The following is a 22,764-nucleotide window of genomic DNA, read 5'->3' on the forward strand; positions in this document are numbered from 1 at the left end:
GATGTCCAAGGGAGCCCAAATATCATCATAGCCAGTAGGCCATCAGGTTAGGGAAATGGGGAGTGTTTTGAAAGCTCTACTGGGAAAAGCCAGTTAGTGCCTTTCAAAGCTATTCGGAGGAACCTGGATGAGTCATGTGAAATTCTGGGCCCTGGCATGTCTCTATTTTCCAGCCCCAGTATTGATGAGAAAGTGGCACTTCGGTGAAGGTAGCGTTTGAAGGAGACAAGTGAGATGAATGGAGAGCGAGTGGAAAGGCTACCTCCCCAGAATAGCATCACTGCAGATCACAATCCAGGAGTTAGTCCTCAGCCTTGCACAGAAACTCACTTTTATTAGTGTCCCAGAATCCAGCACGCTCACAGTCCTGCCTAAGGGCTCAAACACAGCAAAGAAATACAAACACAGCAAAATACCAGTTGTACCATTTGCAGGGACTGGAATACTTAGAAGTACTGTCAAGGGCACCCTTTTTCAAGGTACTGAGGAAGTTGATTTAGTCTTCAGAATTTTACTTTGGAGCCTTTGAGCCAAGCAAAAGAAGGTGGATTTTCCCAAAATTTGTTTCACGTAGCCTGTGGTGAGACTTGAGGAGCACCACCCCCTCCTACCCAGAGCCTGGGGTGTACAGGGTCCCCTCTGAACCAGCGCCTTTTCTCCCCTCAACAGTGATGGGCTCAGAAAACCCACTCCTGCTCCTCCGGCTCCTATTTAGCTAAATTCCATGCTCACTATCTTCCTTAAGGAACATTCTTTCTTTAGATACTTTAGTACTATAAATTAGGTCACCACCAAGCTCTACTGACCCTTTCTGTTCTTGATGCAAATATCATCATTATCATCATCATTATCTCTGCCTCTGATTGAGGACTTATAGTGTACAGGCACACTGTTGTGTGTTTTACATGTTGCTTCATATAATACAACAACCCAGTAAGGTTGGTGTTATCTCTGTGTTGGAGAAGGAGAGACTATTGCACAGAGAGAGAAAGTAATTTGCCCAAGATCACACAGGTAGTAAGAGGCAGAGATGGGCTAAAGATACAGGTGTGTTTGACTCAGTTTCCCCCATGTTTAAAATCTCTGCCCTATACTATCTTTGTACAATTCAAACCCATTTTACAGATCAACTCTTTTATAGAATATATTCTGTAGATGAACAGTTGCTTTAGTGTTGCCAGTTCCGTATGTTTCACCCCTACCCACTCCAAAGTCAGGACTAGTTCTCATGTGTAAACTAGAAAGTTAGTCCAACCAATTGGCCAGGACTGAGTCTCAGCAATACAGTTATTTGAGAGAGGATCCACAGTCCCCTCAGGTCACTCTGTACCATGGAACAGAATAACGATAGGTGCCAGGGTCTTCTCTGAATGTGTAAAATTGGTTTTCAGTGGCTGTCTTTTGCACCGTGTTGGCCCTGGTTCCTTCTGCATCCCAATACCTGGCCTTTTTCTTTCTCCAAGTGCACTGCCCAACGAATGAGCTTATGACAGACTCCACAGGCGTCATCCTGAGTCAGAGCTACCCCGGAAGCTATCCCCAGTTCCAGACCTGCTCTTGGCTAGTGCGAGTGGAGCCTGAATTTAACATCTCCCTCACAGTGGAGTACTTCCTCAGCGAGAAGGAGTATGATGAGTTTGAAATCTTTGATGGTAAGTAGCTGCAGGGTTCCTGGGGCTGTGGGACAGAGAGAGAAACCCATCTCATCACCCTTACTAAAATCTAATCCTCTTTGGGGACTAGAGATGCTGTTTGTGATCAGGAAAATCACTCCAGCATCAGTCATTGCCAGCTTACTCACTGAAAGTGAAGTGGAACTATCCATGGGCCAGGCGCTGTGACCATGTGATCTTATTTAATGCTCATAGCCGACTTTTGTAATTGTTCCTGTTACATACAAGGAACCGAGGCTCAGAGAAGATGAGTAACTTAGCCAGAGTTATGTAGTCGTTTTATTAATTCATTCAGTAAGCATGTATTGCATACCTACCATGTGACAGATCCAGTTTTAAGTGCTGATCACACTTTAGTGAATAAAATAAAGATTCCTACCTTTAGGTAACACAATGCTTATGTTATAGTAGAGCGAGACAGACAATAAAAAATAAGCGTGAATCAATGAGTAGACTAGGTAGTATTTAAGTATGAATAAATGCTACAGGAAAAGAATAGAGCAGGGTGAGAGGGATTCGAAGTGCAGGCGTGGAGACAACTAGCAGTATTAAATAGGGTGGTCAGCATAGGCCTCAGAGAGAAAGTATGGTCTGAGAAAAGATTTAAAGGACATGTGTTGGAACCCAGAACTAACTGATATGAAAGTCTGGGCACTTGCCATTATGACCTGTCTGTTCATGGTAGGCATTAGGCGGTAACTTAGAACTGATTTGAGCCCTTGCATAACTTCCATCTCTGCCACCAGGTCTGCTCCACCCAGGAGCATGCTGTGCAAGCACTGGGTAGCCAATGACTGAGGCTGGCTGACATTAGCTGGCTGAGTCATCCTGTCCACTTGGTTGTTTAGTGCCTCTTCGGCAGTGAATGGTCTCTAGCGGGCATTTATGTACAATACAAAGATTCTCACATTTTGTGCCCACTCACGTAGATCCATCCTCATGTTTCTTCTTCAGCCCGCCTTGTCTTGGTCTTTCAATCTTCTTCTTTCCAGGTCACTGGCCAACCATCTTAACTATTCACCACATCCTATGAATGAAGTGTCCTCTTATCTCAGGCCACTTTTACCTCCACCCAAACCAAACAACCAAATACACTGCTTAAAGCTCTTTCATTGGAAATATTTTCTTTCACCACTGTCTTTCAGAGTACCCTCAAGTAGGGCTGTAGTGTAGCAGAGGACCTTTTTTGTTTTAACATGGGCAGGCACCAGGAATCGAACCCAGGTCCCCAGCATGGCAGGTGGGAACTCTACCTCTGAACCACCGTGGCCCACCCTCAGAAGACCGTTTTTGACTTGTATCCGCAGATCAAGCTAACTGAGCTATAAACCAAGGTCAGGCTTTTTCTTCCTTTATGAGCTAGTCATAGAGAACCCTTACTCCCACCTCAGAAAAATGAAGGTGTGACCTGGGGAAAGGTGTCCATGAACCACAGCTGTTACACGAAGCTCTGGACCATAGCTTATTTGTTCAGTTTACTTGCGCTCTCTGGATCGGCTTGAGCCTGGTTCCATTTTATGTTGGATTACTTCTGGGATCACTGACCTCATTGCTTGGTGGATCTGACTGTATCCAAATTATTATGGGTAATTCTACTTGTATAATCACTTGATATCTCATGGTCAGACAGTTTCTTCTGGGGTAGAAATAGCTAGGAGCTATTTTCAAATGTTGTATAGCTCTCTGCTGCAGATGTGCTGCAACTTCTCTATTAGGACTTTCCAGAAGTTCCACACAATGTCTTTCTCTACCAGAGAAACCTTAATACCATGGGATCTTCTATGTTGTTTGGCCCAAGAAGCAGGGCTGTTTGTATTGCAGTCTGGGTCCCACTCAAAGCTAGCACCCTTGAATTTCAATCAATAAATGGTTCATAACAGTATTTTCAAATGCAGAGTATTGTGCCTCCAAAACCCAAAGTGGTCTACCAAGCATTGTGCTTCTCTCTTAATGATATGAGTAAAAACATTCAATAACTTGCTCTTTAATTTGGAGGCAGTATTTCAGCATGCCTCAGACAACCGGCTGCTATACATTTCCCCTGAATCTTTGTAGAATTTATCCTCTACTCTGTGGAGCACATGGATCTTGTGAAGACATTCTCAGTAGCTGTCCCTTCTTGTTGATGAAATCTGATTCATAAGATATCATTAATATAGTAAACCAATATGCTATATTCTGCCGGATGTCCAGATGATCCATATCCCTAGAGACTATGCTATGACAGAGAGCAGGAGAATTGACGTAGCCCTTGGGCAAGACTGTGAATATATTCTCTTGTCTAACATATGTGAATGCAAACTGCTTATGATTCTTTTTTCTCAGGGGTATAGAAAAGAATTCATTGTCAAATCAATAGACCATTTCATGTAACCAAGGCTATGATAATCTGGTCTAATAAAGATGCTACATCTGGCACAGCTGCTGCAATTGAAACTGCTACTTTGCTAGGTCTGTGATAGTCAAATGATTACCTGCTGTGATCCATTCAGTCTTTGCAGGACCAGAAGGAAATTGAAGGGAGATATGATGGGCACCAACACCCCTGTATCTCTTAAAGGCTTTGAGGATGGTACTTACTTCTTCCATTCCACCCAAAATGTGGTACTTACTTCTTCCATTCCTTACTTGGTGGAGGGGGAGCACATTCCAGAGGCTCCCACTTGGCCTTTCTTAATAAGACAATCTTACTCTATAGGTCAAGAAATGCGAGGGTTCCACCAACTACTAATTATGTTCGTTTCTATTATAATTTGAGAACTGGAAAAATGACACTGGTTGGGTTCATGGACACAGTAAACCCACTGTGAGATACACCTGCACTGAGACTCCATTTGTTATTAACCTCAACCCGCACACATCCTTATTCTGAAAGGGGAGCCTTTCTGGTGTTTTGAGACCCCTGGTATCAGCATCAATTCACACCCTGTATGTAAAAGTCTTTGAAAGGTCTGGGCAGTCCCCTTTCCCTAATATTTAGTTACCTACCTAAATAGCCAAGTCAAAGATTCCTTTGAGGAAGGCCTGGAGGAATCACTACTATATACCCTTGGTATTGTTTTGCAGGGTCCTTTTCTTTTTCAGGAACCCAGCATCTCTTTCAACCAAAGTGTTCTAGAATGAGGAAAGAAAACTGGTTCATGTGTGGACACTGGGCAAGGGAATGTAACTTTCCACCGGGGTAGCTTACCTCACTCTTCTGAACATTTATTCATGATCTTTTTTGATCAGATATTCATGCTTTTGGGGGCTGCTCTTTTTGACTGCCCGTCTGTCTTGCCCTTAGGAACACCAGGTTCTGTGAGCCATCTCCATCGATCTCTGCATGTCAGTCCTCTCCCGGCTGCCATTCTAACCTTGCTGCCCATATGAGTAATTTTGCCAACCTTGCTTCTGACAGTTAAGTCCTGCCGCTTGGCCCCTGCTATTCTGAGATCCTTTCGACTCACCTGCTACTAGAGAGCCCAGTTCTGTGACATCATCTTTGTTCTAGTTTGCTAGCTGCTGGAATGCAATATACCAGAAACAGAATGGCTTTTTAAAAGGGGAATTTAATGAGTTGCTAGTTTATAGTTCTAAGGCCAAGAAAATGTCCCAATTAAAACAAGTCTATAGAAATGTCCAATCAAAGGCATCCAGGGAAAGATACCTTGGTTCAAGAAGGCCGATGAAGTTCAGGGTTTCTCTCTCAAGTGAGACGGCACATGGTGAACACAGTCAGGGCTTCTCTCTCCGCTGGAAGGGCACATGGCGAATACGGTGTCATCTGCTAGCTTTCTCTCCTGGCTTCCTGTTTCATGAAGCTCCCCGGGAGGCATTTCCCTTCTTCATCTCCAAAGGTCGCTGGCTCAGTGGACTCTCAGCATCTCATGGCTACATTGTTCTGCTGTCTCTGAATCTCTTTCTCCAAAATATTTCCTCTCTTACAGGACTCCAGTAAACCAATCAAGACCCACTCAATTGGGTGGAGACGTGTCATCCCCTAATCCAGTTTAACAACCATTCTTGTCTAAATCACACCAGCCAGGGAGATGACCTCATTACAGTTTCAAATATACAGCATTGAATAAGGATTAGTCTACCTTTAAGAAATGGGATTTATATCAAAACATGGCTTTTCTTAGGGGGCATGCTTCCTTTCAAACCAGCACAATCTTCTACCATCAGTTTTGGCCGACAGAGGACAGCCATTACTCGGGTTGACATTGATGTTGGTGCCTACCCAACATTTTTTTTTTTTTTTTTTTTTAAGAGAGAGGGAGGAAGGGAAGGAAAGACAGAGAAGGAAGGAAGGATGGAAGGAAGAAAGGGAAACATCTTTAAACATTTTCTTGTTTTATTATATTTTGTTTGTTTGTTTGTTTTTTACATGGGCTGGGGCCGGGAATCGAACCGAGGTCCTCCGGCACGGCAGGCAAGCACTCTTGCCCGCTGAGCCACCGCGGCCCGCCAGTGCCTACCCAACATTTTTACCCGTTTTTACACTATCCCCTTGTGGTAGTTAGATTCAGTTGTCAAATTGGCCAGGTGAACGTACCTAGTTTTGTTGCTGCGGACATGAGCCAATGGTACGTGAACCTCATCTGTTGCTCATTACATCTGCAGTCGGCTAGGAGGCATGCCTGCTGCAATGAATGACTTAATTGGCAGGTGCTTAAATGAGAGAGCACGATGTAGCACAGCCCAAGCAGCTCAGCATTCCTCATCTCAGCACTCGCAGCTCAGTCCAGGCCTTTGGAGATGCAGAAAGAAGTCACCCCGGGGAAAGTTGTTGAAACCCAGGGGCCTGGAGAGAAGGCCAGCAGAGACCATCCTGTGCCTTCCCACGTAAGAAAGAACCTCAGTGGAAGGTTAGCTGCCTTTCCTCTGAAGAACTAACAAAATAAATCCCCTTTTATTAAAAGCCAATCCGTTTCTGGTGTGTTGCATTCCAGCAGCTAGCAAACTAGAACACCGCTCACCAGTACATTCCTTATTGCCTTAGTAATTGGAGAGTACCCCAAACCCTCCTGAGAAATACAGTGAGCTAGTGAGTTTTCCAGTCTTATATGGCAAGCTCATTCTAGCATGCCACTTCTCTGGGCCTTATGACGCCTTCCTCCAGTTTGACACAGCAGTTCTGATGTCTCTAGTTTGTTTATTGTGGGTGATGGCATTTCCCATGCTTCCAAGAGCTATCCCAGCAGCATTTTAGAACCATTGCTCAGGGCTGATTCCAGGGTGATAAATCCTGAGCCATGGAAGCAAACTCTCCCCATATCCAGCTTTATATTCTTCCTCCCTTGAACCAGCCCCCTCACAGTGCACTCCTAGGCACATTTTTTTTTATTCCTGCTGGTATGTGTTAACTGGGTTCCACATTGTTTTTGGCATAATAATCTCTCTCTTCCCTTAGCATGCCCAGGATTCCCCAGTCAGGTTATACTGAGATGTGACCCTGATTATGGTTTGGGTAGACAGAATGGGAGGCAGGGCAAAATCCTGAGGAGTTTAAGCATTGTTTTTTAAGACACCTGCCTCATTTAAGGCCTCAGCATAGCCTTCATAAGGGAGGCCTCTGCCTTCCAATAAAGGATGGTACCCAAGCCTGAAAGACCAGAAGTCTCAGGGGAATCTAAGGGGCTCAACAAATCCTTGATCTTGTTATAAGAGGACTGCTAGAGAATTCAGCCTTCTCTGAAGTTCTGGCACCCTTTTAATTAAATCCTGGACCTGATGCCAACTGCAGGAGAAGAGGGTTTCTTTAAATGCTGCCAAGTAAACTTTCTCACTTTCATACTTTGTTTCATGTAGTTGATTAATAGAACTAATCCCATCCCTTTCTCCCTGGGGTGAATCAATGATACTTAGCAACAATTACCCAATTCCACGGTCCTTTTAATGACTAATTGCCCTATAACTCTCTCATGTCCAAGACTTTGTACCACCCAGTGCATCCCCTTCCATCTGCAACCAATCCCAGTTCAACACAGATGAAGGTCTCAGCAATTGCCCTACTAGAGGCAGGCCAAGAACTATTATTTCTCCACTTACCACTAGTGAAGGGATCCTTGTTGCCATCTAGTCAGGAAGAGATCCAGTCCTGGAATTGCATGCTTACAGTCTGTTTCCTAGAGCTACTCCTAGCCCCAACAGTTTTAGGTCCTTAGAGAAAAACTGAGATGGAGATTATTTTTCAGGTGATTTATTGGTGGAATGCTCTCAAGAAGGGAGAGAGAAAAGAGAATATGATAGAAGGAAAAAGCTAAACAAGACTTTGGTCTCAAGCAGAACCAAGTTTCAGTGTGATCCTACTGTAAAGTCCTAGAACACAAACTGCACCACAAAGTTAGTCCTGCCTCAGGCAACGGGGCCAGCCTTTTGGACTCCTGTGCCAGTCCATCATTGGCAGATGTCTGCCCTCTGGAATTGGGGTCAGCATAGCCTCTCAGGAGAAATAGCTCTTGGGAGAGAATTGTTGAGAGTTGTTACCTATCAATACTCCAGCAGCTGGGAGATGGGTGCACCAGTGATAAAGGTAATTAGGGCAGGACATCAGCAACACCCAATATACCAGTTTCTATTTTTATAAAAACTAACAAATCATTTAACCTTTCTGGAAGTCAATGTTCTCATCTGTAAAATTATATTAAAAATGCTTCACAGTATGACAGGGCAGAGTAACTAAGAAAATGTAAACATGGATGTCTAGCACTTTGCTTCAGGAGGCACACGGTAATTATATATGCGTTCTTTAACTTTATCTAAAATACTTTCACTTCATTGTTTAATTTATAAACAATAGACTTGTGGCATAAATAGTAGGAATTATTTCCCTTTTCAACCAAAGCAAAAACCAAGATCTAGAGATGTCAAATCTTTCGGCTTAGATCCTTTGGAAAGCTAGTTCAGGTCAGTTGGCAAACATAGGTCTCTTGATTCCTACTCTTCCTCCAATCTCTTTGGAATGGTTCATGTAAAAGGTGAGTTTGACATTTACGGTAGGAAAATGGAAGAAGAAGGCCTTTCTAGAGGAGCTTTAGAAAAGAATACTGGAGACCTCTGTTATTTATGTCACAGAGACATGCCTTTTCCTCTAAATTTGCATTTCTTCAACTTTATTGCCATATATTCATTCAATAAATATTTTTTAGTAAGACAGGCACTAACCTGTATTAGCATGCACAAGAGAAGTAGGGTGGCAAGGTGAAAAGGAGTTCTCAGTTTGAGAACTAGCTTTTCTCTTAATTGCTTGACCTTGGCCAACTCTCAGGGATAGCCAATATATTTCATCCCACCTGCTGACTCCTATAAGTTGCTAGTGACTTCCTAAAGCAATGTTTTAGGACTGGGCTCAGGAGGAAAGAGCACCTTGAGCAGTGCCTGTGGGGGCAGAGAGAGAAGTGGAAGTACAGATATTTTTACTGACTCTGCACAAGTTACCCAACCATCCTGGGCCGTGGTGTCTTTACTCAAGAAGGGGAAGAGATAAGAGATGGTTATATTAAAGGTATGTAATATCTTTGACGGATATGACAGTCTGTAATCCATATCCATCTCACCCCCAGGTCCCTCAGGACAAAGTCCTTTGCTGAAAGCCCTTAGTGGGAATTACTCAGCACCCCTGATTGTCACCAGCTCAAGCAACTCTGTGTACCTGCGCTGGTCATCTGACCATGCCTATAATCGAAAGGGCTTTAAGATTCGATATTCAGGTGAGTAAAACATGAGGTCTCATGAGAAAGACTACAGCCCCTTAGCCCCTAAAATTTCCTTGACCCAAACTCCCAAAGATGTTGCAGACCATCTCCATGACAAGATGGCAGAGGTCCTCCACGGCAGCTGGGCAGCCTTTCTCCTCCTCTAAATCACTCACCCAAGGTTATACAAATGACCCTTGGTATTTTACTACCTCTCCTTCTACTCCTCCCCCTTGTGTCTTATAGATAAATTTATTATATATGATCTGATATTGCCTAAAGGTGTTCCTATCCCTTATGCTGTTGAAATGTTAATAAACGTTCTTTAAAAAACCGAAAACACCGAAGACATGGGTCTCCAATTATCAGATGTTAGGCAGGCAGCAAAAGATGTGCTTTTAAGTCTAATACCCTTTCTTCTGCTTTACAAGTCACGTCTTATGGACATAGTCAACCAGCCAGCTGACCTGGCTACAATTTATAAGAAATCACTGGAAATGTAATAAGATGGAAAAAAAATTGAATTTATCTGATTCCCATCATGAGGATTACTGTCTTTTGTTGGAAAGAAAATCAGAAAAGCTGCTTAATGCCTGTCTTGAAGGGGATAGGTCCAATGAACTGCTGACTGGTCTCCACAAGCTGGGAGGTAGAAATGAATTGCTTAGGACCATGGGGGAGGCTGAGACCACCACCAGCAGTTCCCCTTCAGCACTCTTTCCCTGGCTGCATTTGGACTGCATGCCAAACAAATGTTGGACAAATTTATAAAGAATATTGATTGGAAGGGATGTCAGATTATAGCCTAAGGTTCCACTTGTCTCAACCTATATCTTCTCATGGGTCACTTAAGCATTATTTGTTAGGAAAAAAATGGGCTTAAATCAAAATCTATAATGTGGTCCTCCAAAAAGTATTTCTTGCATATTCAGTGACAAAATATTTTCTGCTTGTTAAAAATATTAACAATTCAAATTCATCATCCAAACTTAGCAGGCCCATTAGAATAGTCTTAAAGAACCCTTGGAGAAGCAAACTAGAGGAAGCTGAAGGAAGCCTAGGAGGAGATAGCGCTCTACTCCCTCGGTCAATTTCCTCTTCAAATTGATCCAAACTCTCCCTTCCTGCTTTGTACATGAGAAGCAGGGTGGCATCACGGCCAGGTACCCCAGGTTCAGTGACCAGCTGTATAAGTTATTAGACATGTCACTTAACCTCCTCAGGCCTCAGTTTCCTAGTGATGAAAAGGCAACTTTGACCTTTGACAGTCCTTAAGATGCCTCTCAGGAGACTCTTTAGATGAGTCTCGACAGCCACTCATGCTAAAGGGAATAAATCAGTTTAGTAGCATTTCACTATGCTGATTGCAAAATTAAGAACTAAAAGCTGTTAAAGAGTTGCCCTTTCTTTGGTGTTTTTAAAGACTAACCACATGTTTGGGGGTAATGAGCAAGGAGTAATTACCTCAAGTACATTAAGTAGAGAGTGATCGCACATGCCATGTTGAAAGTGAATTAATTACATGGTGAAACAATTAGTTCTTAATCATGGAAACACAGTAGACGTGTAATTTGCACATGCATCTGTCACTGTGACTAAGTGTATTTTATAACTGAGGTTTTTGTTCTTAAGTAAGTTAGACACATAGACACAATATACACAGGATGCAGATGACAAAGGAAGAACAAAGAAGGGCTTGGAAGGGAGTTTCTTAAAATACCAACTTCACCAGCAGAGGAGTGAGACCACCAAATAAGAGGCCAAAAGATCTCACCATGGTGGGTAAGGACCTACCACCCCACACTTACCTTATCCCATCTGCCTAGGAAACCCAGTCAGGGACTCTTGGAGAATGTCCGGGAAAGGCAATGCTCATTCCTTTGGACATCCTTCTGTCTTCTTCCCAGAACTTCCTCCTGAGGACCCCTTGCAGGAGTTTTTAATGTGAGCTCTCTGAGGCTGGAACTTTTGTCTGATTTGTTCAGAAAAGCACCTAGTGCATAATAGATCCTCAGTAACAATTCCTTGAATAAATGAATGAATGAAATTGAAGCCATACTTTGAGATAAAATAGGACCTTGGATTTTGGGTCCTCGATTGCCACAGCTCCCTTTCCTCCCATTCTCCCTACACAACACAAAGAAAGAGAACCACCATGTGTTAACCACTAAGGGTCCTGCACTGTGATGAGAGCTTTATAAACACAATCTCAAGTAAATTGTCCAAAAATCTATGAAGAAGGCGCCACCAGCCCCTTTTGACAGGTGAGGCAACTGGAACTAACAGAGCTTAAGTGATTTTTGACCCAAGTCCTTGGGAAGGACAGAAGTAGGATTTGAGCCCAGCAGTCCACTCCCCTGTGATGTGATCTCACTTCTTTGTCCAACCCCCATCAGGTTCAACTTCCCCTTGCCTGTTTAGGAGGCAGATGGATTTGAGAGCCTGAATGTAACTCCAAAACCAGTGCTGCTTGTAAGCCACAAAAGGAACCCAGTGCTTAATGGCGCTGGTTTTCCTTTTCCTTTTGTTTTGTTTTGTTTTGTTTTGATTGACTTGATAGGCTGCTTTTCAAACCAGCCACTCAGACCAGTCAGAGATGAAGGCAAGTCCTGACTTTCCAAGGGAAATGCTGGGGAGAAAAGAGAGGGGAAGGGGCATGCCTGAGAGACCGTGTCTGTCTTGGGACTGTGTGCCTGGGTCCCTGAGCCTCGTCTTGTTGTTTAGCCCCTTACTGCAGCCTACCCAGGGCTCCACTCCACGGTTTCATTCTGGGCCAGACCAGCACACAGCCCGGCGGCTCCATCCACTTTGGCTGCAACGCTGGCTACCGCCTGGTGGGACAGAGCATGGCCATTTGTACCCGGCACCCCCAAGGCTACTACTTGTGGAGCGAGGCCATTCCTCTCTGCCAAGGTGAGAAGCAGGTGGGGAGTGGGTGCCAGGGTGGGTCTGGCTCCTACTCACCTCTTGGGCTTGTCCAAGGAGCAGTCACTTCCAAATGTGGATTTCCTAATGGAGTATTAATTTGTTCCTTCAGCAAATATTTGTGGAGGCTCTAGAATATCTCAAGCCCTAGGGATATACATATACATAAAACCCTGTCTCCACATCTTCAGAGCAGTAGGGAGATGGATACGCAAGCAGATAAATACAAAACGACAGGATAAGGAAGTGCTGAACAGGGGTATGAGCAGAGTGTTGTGGGAGCCCAGAGCTAAGAAGGGACCAACCTCCTTCTGGGCAGCAGGAGGCTGGGGGCACCTAGGAGAGAGGGTGCCTAGGCTTGGCCTCTATAGAACAAGTGTATTTTTTGCAAGGCACTGGCAAGGAAAGCATTCTAGGGCAACAGAAGGAGTGTGTGCCAAGGTACAGGATGGAGAAAGATCCCAATATATGTGCAGGGCTCTTTAGACTGGTTGACGCACTAGGTCATGGAGACAGAGGAAGCAGAGGGAACCAGGGCTGAGCAACCTTAGCACCATCATCACCATTATCAGTGCGCAAACTCCTGATATGTAACACACCATTTGTATGCATTATCTGCTATAACTTTCCTCTTAGAGTAATATATATTCAGACTGAGAATCTGTAGAAAAAAAAAAAGCTATAGATAATGCAAAAGACAAAAGTGACAACGACCAAAAATCTCATCACCCAAGATTTGTTAACATATCAATGCATTTCCTTCCGTCTTTGTATAATGTTTACAAAAACGAAACCATTAAGGAACACAATTTTAAATATTTTATTAACATCTTTCACATAATTAAATATACTTCTTCACTATTTTCAATGGTTGCATAGCATCAAGTATCATCCTATTTTTTGGTCCCTTGGGTGTTTTCTTTATTTTTAGTACTGTGAACGAAACTGCTAAAATCCTTATAATTCTGTATTTATCAACATCCGTATTTATTCCCTTAAAATAAATTTCCAGAAATGTGATTGTCAACTTGTAACTTAGGCAAAATCTATGGCCTTTGATACATAAGGTCAAATGTCCCCATTTATAAGTTACATCAGCAGCATGTGAAAGTTGTCTTTTTTCTCACTGTCCTCAACATCGTGTGCTTGAGGGGGGGGACACAAAAAGGCCTTTTCCAAGGGTATAGACAAAGGCAGGAAATCACATTATTATTTGATTTGATTTTTCTTTGATGAAATACCTTTTAAAAACATCAATCATCTCACCTGCGCCTGATCTCTCTCCAAGAACACGAAACAATGCTTTATTTTCCATTTGAAGCCCTTAGCAAAGGCCATAGAGACCAACCCAGAAGGCTTTCTTCCCTTCTGCCTTCCATGGGGACCGTGGCTCTCCTCTGAGAACACTGGGGCCGTGTCCCTTTCAAGTGGAGGCTGTTAACCCCCCATTTTCCACCTGCCCTGGGGTCAAGGGGAGCCCCCCTCCCGCATTCTTCCAATTCCCCATTGCTGCTCACAAACCATTACTTCCCCAACCACAAATACATTTGCCTCTCCCTCGGAGACCTCACCCCAGTGCACGCTTCAACTGGTTTATGATTGTATCCCCTCCTCTCTTATCCATAGGAAGTGTCCTTCAGTTATCTCTGGATTTGGGGGACTGTATTTTGGCATGGAGATCATGAGACATCTAGTCTCTTGGACTGGTCATTTATCCCCTGTCATCTTAGTTATCCACTGAGCCAGGCCAGGACCACTGAGAAGAAAGTGTCTGCTACCCAGTTCCTTCACCTGATTTCCCCAGTTTAACTCTTCATGCAAGATATTAGTGGGGAGTCTGAGTATTGCTTCCTGAAGGGCCCAAGGAAGCAGTCAAAAGCAGGGAAGTTAGTTGATTGGATATGGCAATTTGGCTAACACATTGCCTACTCCCATTTAAGGAGCTCAAAGCCTTGCTGTGTGCCATTTGAAGAGTATCATATTTAAATGCTCCCTTATGTCCTCATTTCTTCTCTTTTCCGAATCCTCATCTTTTACTCTGATGTCCATCCTTTGAGTCCTTTGTCCACCTTGGTATTCCAACCTTTCTCCCTCTGGCCAGTCTACCCTTCCCCACAAACTAATGGAACACTAACCCCAGGCCTCTTCTTGAGTTTTGAAATTCTAGTATCACCAAGCATCATTGTTAGCCAGTGTGGATGGGACTTTCCTCTGCCCAAACTTCTTCTGCCTCTAAGTAAGGAGGTCTGAGCTCTACACCAATTACAGAAAGAAGGTGGGTGGACAGATAAGGAGTAATAGTGGGTGATTTGACTCTGGTTAATCTCTCACCATCGGTAATATTTCCTGAATTATCAACAGATAATTATAGTTCATAAGTGTTAATTTATTTCAAAGACACAATCTATTCTAAGTAATATATATTCCTTCTACAAACATAATGTTGACCCTACTCCTCATGATAATAATCTTGGCTGTTTTATTGCACACCTTTTTCTTCTCACTTGTCACCTTGAAATTCTTATTCTTCGTACTCTTTTTTTTATTCTTTTTTTTTTTTTTTTTTTTGCATGGGCGGGCACCGGAAATCAAGCCCGGGTCTCCAGCATGATGGCAGGTGAGAACTCTGCCTGCTGAGCCACCATGGCCCTGTTCTCTGTACTCTTGAGTTAGTTCTGTCATTTTTAAATTCCATATCTTGTTCTTTCTTGGTTTTATTTTTGAAACTTGTTCCTGAGAAAGAGTTCATGAGAAGTAAATTTTCTGAGTCCTTAAATATCTTAAAATTTCTTTATCTTCTTGTCATCCATGCTTGACAGGTTGAGTTGGTAAAATTCTAGATTACAAATCATTTCCTTCAGAACTTTAAAGCCATCTTTCCATCTTCTAACATCCAGTGTGGTTGAACAGTAAGTCTCATGACAGTCTGATCTCATTCCTTCATAGGTATGTCCCTTTTTTCTCTCTCTCTGGAAACTTGTAGGATCTTCTGTGTCTTTCGTCCTCTGAAATGCCATAATGATGTTTATAGGAATGATTCTTTTGGCATTTATTTGGCTCCCTTTCAGTCTGAAGACTTTTGCCTCTCTTCAACTCTGGGAAATTTTCATCTGGGATAATTTCATCCCCTCCTTTTTCTCTATTATCTCTTCCCAAAGCTCTAGCCAGATATTGGGCTCCTGGACTGATCCTCCACATTTTCAGACCTTGTCTTTCATTTCTGATCCCTATCTTTTTGTCTATATTCTGGAAATTTTCCTTTACTTTTAATCGCCAACCCTTCTATTCAATGTTTGATTGGGCAGTCATATTTTTAATTTAAAAGAGCTCTTCCTTGTTCTCTTGCTTTTTTTCTCAAAGCACTCTGTCCTCATTTTGTGACTGTCATAACTTTCTCCGAAAACCACTTATCAGAATATTTTTTTAAAAAATAAGTATTTTCTGTTCCCTAAATTAACCCTTTTTCCTAAGGGGATTTTTTTTTATTGATTTGTTTTCGTAAACTCTCTCTTTCAAGCTGCTAGTTTTCTTCACATGTGTAGTGATCCTTGATTGTTCATTTATACTTGAAAAGCAAAGGCTAGGTTGACTTTTCCAGGTAGCAGCTGCAGATTACCTTTATTGTTCTTAAATTCAAATACCTGTGCCCACTAGGTCCTTCTCATGATTTGGAAGTTGAGTTCAGTAGGTTGTAGAGATGAGCAAGTAGAGAGCATTTAAGCTGAGAACCCTTAAATCCTAGAATTAAAATAACTTTACCCTGTGATGCTAGCTCCTATCCTAGCAGCCTTAATTCTCTCAAGGGAGATTTTGGTTTGGTTTGTTGTTGTTATTGTTCATTTAAGTAGGAAAGAAGATCCCTCTCTATTTCATTTGGAGCGTAGACACATGGCTGCCTCTACACTCACTGTGGGAAGGGATGGAAGACAGCTGTTCTCATCTAGTAGTCTCCTCCCATGTATTTTGAGCTGCAGCTTCTTTGTCCCATTTAGTCTATCAAGACACTTCACTCTGCTCTCTTTTTAAAAAAAATTTCATCTATTGATGATCCTCCTATTTTCTTTTTTGTTATGAGGTTTGTCCCCTTTTATTTTTCTTTTACTCTAATTTTTTGGGGGGGTTGGGGGAAAACGAAAAATAAAAATAATTTCTCAGACCACCATTTTAACCAAAAACCGTCATATTTATTTCCTTTTTCCAGGCCTTTCCTGTGGGGTTCCTGAGGCCCCCAAGAATGGAATGGTGTTCGGCAAGGAGTACACAGTGGGCACCAAGGCTGTGTACAGCTGTGGTGAAGGCTTCCATCTTCAGGCAGGTGCTGAAGCCACAGCAGAATGTCTGGAGACAGGGCTCTGGAGCAACCAGAACATTCCCCCAAAATGTGTCGGTGAGTCCTTGGCTGGTGTAGGCTGGTGTGAGGAGGAACTGGGTAAGTGGCTGAAAAGCTTCCTGCAAGGAGTGAACTGAAAGCCCACTAGTGAGAAAATACGTGTGCATGGAACTTAGGGGACTCAGGGAGAGGAAATGGGTGTGTGATATTGGGTTCTCATTTAAAAGTGGTCTCAATACACCGATAGACCATATGTGTCCATGAACCACCACGGAACTTAGGAGTGACCTGATCCATTCCCTTATAGATGAAGAAACGATAGTTAAAGTTTGTGTATATATCCCCTGATCACAAAACTCTAAACTGATAGATGTACAATTCATCTTTAGGGCCAAAGTTACAAACCAGCCGCCGAATGGGCCATACCCAACCTGAAGATGTGGTGTTGTTTTGTTTTGTTTTTTTAATCCACACTGTGCTTTATAGGAAGAAATTTTGAGTTACATAAAAATCCAGATCTCTAGCTTTTCTTAAAATAAATGAAGAACTGACCAAATGGAACTTGCAGTCCTGCATCCAGCAGTCAGCACTGACTGAATGCCGTCTCCTCTTTCTCAGCAGGACCTGCACACCTCAGTTTGTCCCATTTGCCATCCAGCCCACACTTCATTTATTTACCAAACTTGCCTGGGGAGTAAAGATACTTGGATTCATCATTTCTGCATTCAGCTCTCCCAGTCCCCAGTCTGGGCTTTTGTCAATATCTTCCATAATTAATTCATTAACCCTCTTCCCTGCTCCATGCTCCCCCAGCTGTGACCTGTCCTGATATCAGCAGCATCAGTGTGGAGCATGGCCGATGGAGGCTCATCTTTGATACACAGTACCAGTTCCAGGCCCAGCTGATGCTCATCTGTGACCCTGGATACTACTATACTGGCCAAAGGGTCATCCATTGTCAGGCCAATGGCCAGTGGAGCCTCGGGGACTCTCTGCCCACCTGCCAAAGTAAGCCCAGGAGGGGAGGGTGGCCATGTTTGGCACTGTGCCTCCTACTCTGAACTTTCTATAGGTGGGGTGAAGTGGGGAGGGAGAAAGCGCTATCATTGGGGTTGCAGCATACTTCTTCATGGCCACTCTCCCAGAATCAGGTTCTGGAAAAGTGTCTACAACTTTAAGAAAGTATGTTTTAGCATCTTATCATCTTAAAGCTGTTTTAGTCAAGATGAGCATCTATTAATTCATTTATTCAACATTCATTACCGTATATCAGGTATTGCAGAGATATGAAAATAAAAGGTTGTGGTTTCTGCCCACAAGGAGCTTGCAGTCCACTGGGAAAGCAGATAAAGAAGCACAGATAATGCAGTGTGATAAGACCTGTGATGGGAGCATGTATGAAGAGAAATGAGAGTATCAGAAGGCCACAAGTCTGTTCTCCTCTTTCTCTATTGTTAATTGTTTGTTATTTGGCTATTGTTTTGGTTTGCTAATGCTGCCAAATAGAATATACCAGAAATGGAACAGCTTTTAAAAAGGGAATTTTTCAAGTTACAAGTTTACAGTTCTAAGGCCATAAAAATGTCCAAACTAAAGTATCCAGATAAAAATACCTTGCCTCAAGAAAGGCTAAGTTCTGTCACAGGAAGGCACATGGCTGGTGTCTGCTGGTCCTTGTTCCCAGCTCCATTGCTTCCAGCTTCTGATGCCAGTGGTTTTGTCTCTTGGCACTTGTTGGGCCTTCACTTGGCTCCTCTGGGACACAACTCTGGGTTCTGGCTTGCTTAGCATCTCATGGGAAGTCATATGGCAACATTTGCTGAGCTCTACATCTCCAAATGTCTCTGTCTAGGCATCTGCTCTCTATTGTCAGCACTCCAAGCATCTCCAAGTGTCTGCATCTCTGTCAGCTCTAAAGCAGCTGTTCTCCAAGCATCTCTTTTAGGTTCTCCAAAATGTTTCCCCTTTTAATGGACTCTAGTAAAGTAATCAAGACCCACCTTGAATGGGCAGAGTCACATCTCCAGCTAATCAAAAAAGCCACACCCACGGTTGGTCATGTCACATCTCCATGGAAGTAATCTAGTCAAAAATCACATCCATAACTGGGTGTGTCACATCTCCATGGAAACTATTCAGTCAAAGTTTCTATCCCACAATATTGAATCAGGATTAAAAGAAACATGGTTGTCCCCACAAGATTGGATCAGGCAAAAAGACATGGCTTTTCTGGGGTACATAACAGCTTCAAAATGGCACAGGTCTCTAAGATATATATTAAAGATTGGGGTTCTGGGGAAGCAGAGGAAGGTTCATTAGGGAGCATCCTTGGAATCCCCACCTATGAAAGGAAAGGAAAGAACTAGGACTTGGCAAAGGGAGAAGTTAAGTCCTGATACAATATTAATGACAGCCTCAGTAGTGATGCCCTGAAGTGGAGATGATCCTTCAGAACTGTCACAAGTTGGGGCAAGGGAATTGAGCCTTTGTACCTCACACTGACCAGTCATTGGATACAGGCTGCCTAGGAAGGGAGCATGACCTTAGGTGAGAGGACTCTTCAGCGGTGGCAATTCTGAAAAGGGCAATATGCTAGCAGTACTTAACAGCTGGGGAAATAAGTCCTTTGGTCCTAAAGGGAGGTCTTAGTGGCATACCACAGCATCCATTACAATAAGTATATACTCATAATATTTATTTAATCAGTAAAGATGTCATAGAGAAGTAAATGACTGCAAAGAAGTAGAACTGGGGCGGGCCACGGTGGCTTAGCAGGTAAGAATGCTTGCCTGCCATGCCAGAGGACCCAGGTTCGATTCCCGGTGCCTGCCCATGTTAAAAAAAAAAAAAATTTAGAAAAAAAAGAAGTAGAACGGGATAGCTTTCCAATGAGAAGTGCAAGGTCTAAGGGTAGATGGAAGAAGGAGTGGTATCATCCCAATACCTATAACCCAAGACACCACTGTCTTTATGCATATTGAGAGATTGTGAGTAAAGACTCCCACAATGGGATACAACCAAGTATATATCAAGGTAAAAGAGGTCATGAATGTGCATGATGTATAACCGTTACAGTGAAGCTGCTCGAAATTCAATGCAGCTTTGGTGATTGGGCCTTTGTGATTAGGTCTTTAATTAGAAAATTGATTAACATTGTCTTCCCTGGACTCTTAGGGGTCTACCTCCAAATTGCCATCTCTGTGGTGTGGTGTTTCCCAGCCAGGGCAGCAATACAATTCACCTAAAGAGCACTTTAAAAATCCATATGCCTGGGACCTAACTCCAGAGATTGAGAATCATAAGTCTAGAGTGGAGCCTGAGCTTTTTAAAAGTTCCCCAGATGCTTCTGGCAACACCCCCGGTCAAGAATCACTGCCCCATCGTAACATCACACATGTCAATGTCTAATCCATATTCCAAACATGAGTTCCAACCGAGTAACATTAAACAGATCTTAGTTTTGTCATTACTCTCGCTAATCAGAAACAGTATGTCCTTCTCCTTGGGGGCTGGCGTATTGAGCATTTTGTGATCTTTTTAGTCATCTCCTGTGGAGAGCTTCCCATCCCCACCAATGGGCACCGCATTGGAACATTGTCTGTCTATGGGGCAACAGCCATCTTCTCGTGCAATTCTGGATTTACTCTCGTGGGCTCCAGGGTGCGAGAGTGCATGGCCAATGGACTCTGGAGTGGATCTCAAGTCCGCTGCCTTGGTGAGTGACCACTCTAGGCTTATCCTCCCCATTTTCCCTGCTCAAGACAAATTAGGTCTTTCCAGAGCTGAGATCCAATCTTTGAACAGTATAATTTTGCCTACTATCATAAAACACCTAATCCAAACTGTCTTATGACAGTTTGGGCATCTACCATGACTGAATCCCTGAACTAGCTTCTCTTGGGACACCCAAATGATTGAAAGGAACTTCACATATCTGAAGACAAAACTTTGAGGGTTTCTCATGCCGGTCAAGAAGACAAACCCTGTTTTTCTTGACCCTTGTGTGATGGGTGAAGCCCCAGCCTCCATTTTTGGACAGCTTGTGGAGACACATTCCTGTAACACACCTAAAATATCTTATTTATTAGTTATATATGTGCGTGTAATAAGTAATAACAGAATCATAAAAATAGCCTGGTTTATAAAAGATAAAGTTATCATTTTCCCATGGCTAATTCATCCCTGCCTGAAACCAGAGAATTGCCTTATTTAGATTCTAAGGTTCTCTCTGCTCTCACTCCTTTCTTGGACCCCTAAAGTCCAAAACAGAGTCCCACCCACACAAACCTAACAGGATGGAGTGGATGGTCTGTCCTGGAATGAGGAGCACTACCTTCCCACTGTCTCAGGTCCCTGTTAGGAACACAGTCAGTTCCACCCAGAACTGAGGATGCTGGCAGAAATGCCAGGAATACAATGGACCCAAACCCAATTTATTAACTCACCTAGTTTTGCATTATCTGTGCCCCTTACATTCAAGGAGAAGGAAGGATGAACTTACCTAAACCACCTGATTTTACATGGTTGTTTTCAAACAAGCTAGACCTCTGTACCCTCCACACAGTAAATGATGATTGGTGAGAAAAAGAAGGGGCTAACCCCTGCAATAGGGAGAGAACAGTGATAATTTCTTACTAATGTACACACACAGAAACTCAAGCCCAGATATCAGTGGCCAGGCCACATATTGTCATTGGGATGCAACTTTGGAATATGAGGGTCCAATTCCTCAATGTCATTCTATCATGTCTAAAATTCCTGAAGTCACTCTGGATGTCTACTCTAAGGGGTAGGTGGGAAAAACAATGGGTGATTTTGTACCTTGGCCATTTTTCTCACCATCCCTATCTCCTCCTACCCTAACCAAACTCCATTTCTTTGATTTACTCTCTTCCTTCCTCCATCTCCCACCACAGCTGGACACTGTGGGACTCCTGAGCCCATTGTTAATGGGCACATCAATGGGGAGAACTACAATTACCGGGGCAGTGTGGTGTACCAGTGCAATGCTGGCTTCCGCCTGATCGGCATGTCTGTGCGCATCTGCCAGCAGGATCATCACTGGTCGGGAAAGACCCCTTTCTGTGTGCGTAAGTATGTTGTCCACTCTCCCTAGTCATGGGGTTCAGACTCAGCATGGAATTCTCTCTTTTTTTTCTGACTTAAGTTAGCTAGAGGTTTTTGTTTATTAATTTTTTCAAAGACAGTTTTTGTTTATTAATTTTTTCAAAGACATATTCATTGCATCACTCATTTTTCAGTCCTCTACCCCATTAGTGCCTTCACTTTTATTATTTCTTTCTTTGTGATTTCTTTTGGTTCACTTTTTTTTCTTATCTTGTTTTGAGTTGGGAATTTAATTCATTTATTTTCATTCTTTCATTTTTATTAATTTTATTGGTGTAAGAGTTTAAGGCTAGGTCACTGCTTATATAGATCTGTATTATTTTTTAGAAATTCTGTAATTCTGATATAGATTTTCCCTTTCAACCAGGAATCTTTTAATAGAAGTTTCTAAAAAAAAAAAGTCTCTGTGAAGGACTTTTTTGTTTTTATTTTATTATTTATTTCTATTTTATTTTGTGGTACATAATATTTCTACCTTATGGAATTTACTGATGCTTTCTTTATGACCTAATATGTGATCACTGTTAGGAATGTTCCATGTGTTCTTGAGAAGATAGGATATAAAGATCTTACTCATAAGATCTACCCTATTGATTGTTGTTTATGCCTTATATATTCTTACTTATTTTCTTTTCACTTGACCTGTTTTGTTCCAAGAGATGTGTAATAAGGTTTCCTATTATTAGTCAACATCTATCTATTTTTCCTTGCATTTCCTGTAGTTTCTGCTATAGGAAGGTAGTTGATGTATTATTTGGTGCATAGATATTCATAACTATTATATCTACATTGTGAATTGTGGTTTTTAGCCTTTAAGATGTTCTTCTTTGTTGCTTCTAATCTTTTTTGTCTCAAATCCTACTTGGTCTGATTTTAGTATTACAACCCCAACCTCCAACCTTTTTTTCATTTGTATGGTATAATTTGCCCTTCCATTTATTTTAGCTTTTTTGAATCATTAAAATTAATGATTTTAATTAATTTTATATATAGCATAGAGTTGGTTCTTACCTTGTAAGCCAATTTGAAA

At 42.5% G+C, this 22,764-nt stretch overlaps 1 protein-coding gene across 1 annotated transcript in view; it reads left to right on the forward strand.

The window, feature by feature from the left end:
- The window catches only part of CSMD2 (CUB and Sushi multiple domains 2), a 609,437-nt gene that overhangs the window by 515,721 nt on the left and 70,952 nt on the right, over positions 1-22,764 (forward strand). Inside the window, exons 47-53 of the mRNA XM_077150390.1 lie at positions 1,464-1,652; positions 9,221-9,367; positions 12,077-12,265; positions 16,479-16,664; positions 17,421-17,615; positions 20,149-20,322; positions 21,524-21,697. Of these exons, the coding sequence (XP_077006505.1) occupies positions 1,464-1,652; positions 9,221-9,367; positions 12,077-12,265; positions 16,479-16,664; positions 17,421-17,615; positions 20,149-20,322; positions 21,524-21,697 (1,254 nt within the window). The remainder of the gene's footprint in view (positions 1-1,463; positions 1,653-9,220; positions 9,368-12,076; positions 12,266-16,478; positions 16,665-17,420; positions 17,616-20,148; positions 20,323-21,523; positions 21,698-22,764) is intronic.

The sequence above is a fragment of the Tamandua tetradactyla genome, chromosome 2, assembly GCF_023851605.1.
Source record: "Tamandua tetradactyla isolate mTamTet1 chromosome 2, mTamTet1.pri, whole genome shotgun sequence".
In the NCBI taxonomy this organism is placed as follows: Eukaryota; Metazoa; Chordata; class Mammalia; order Pilosa; family Myrmecophagidae; genus Tamandua; species Tamandua tetradactyla.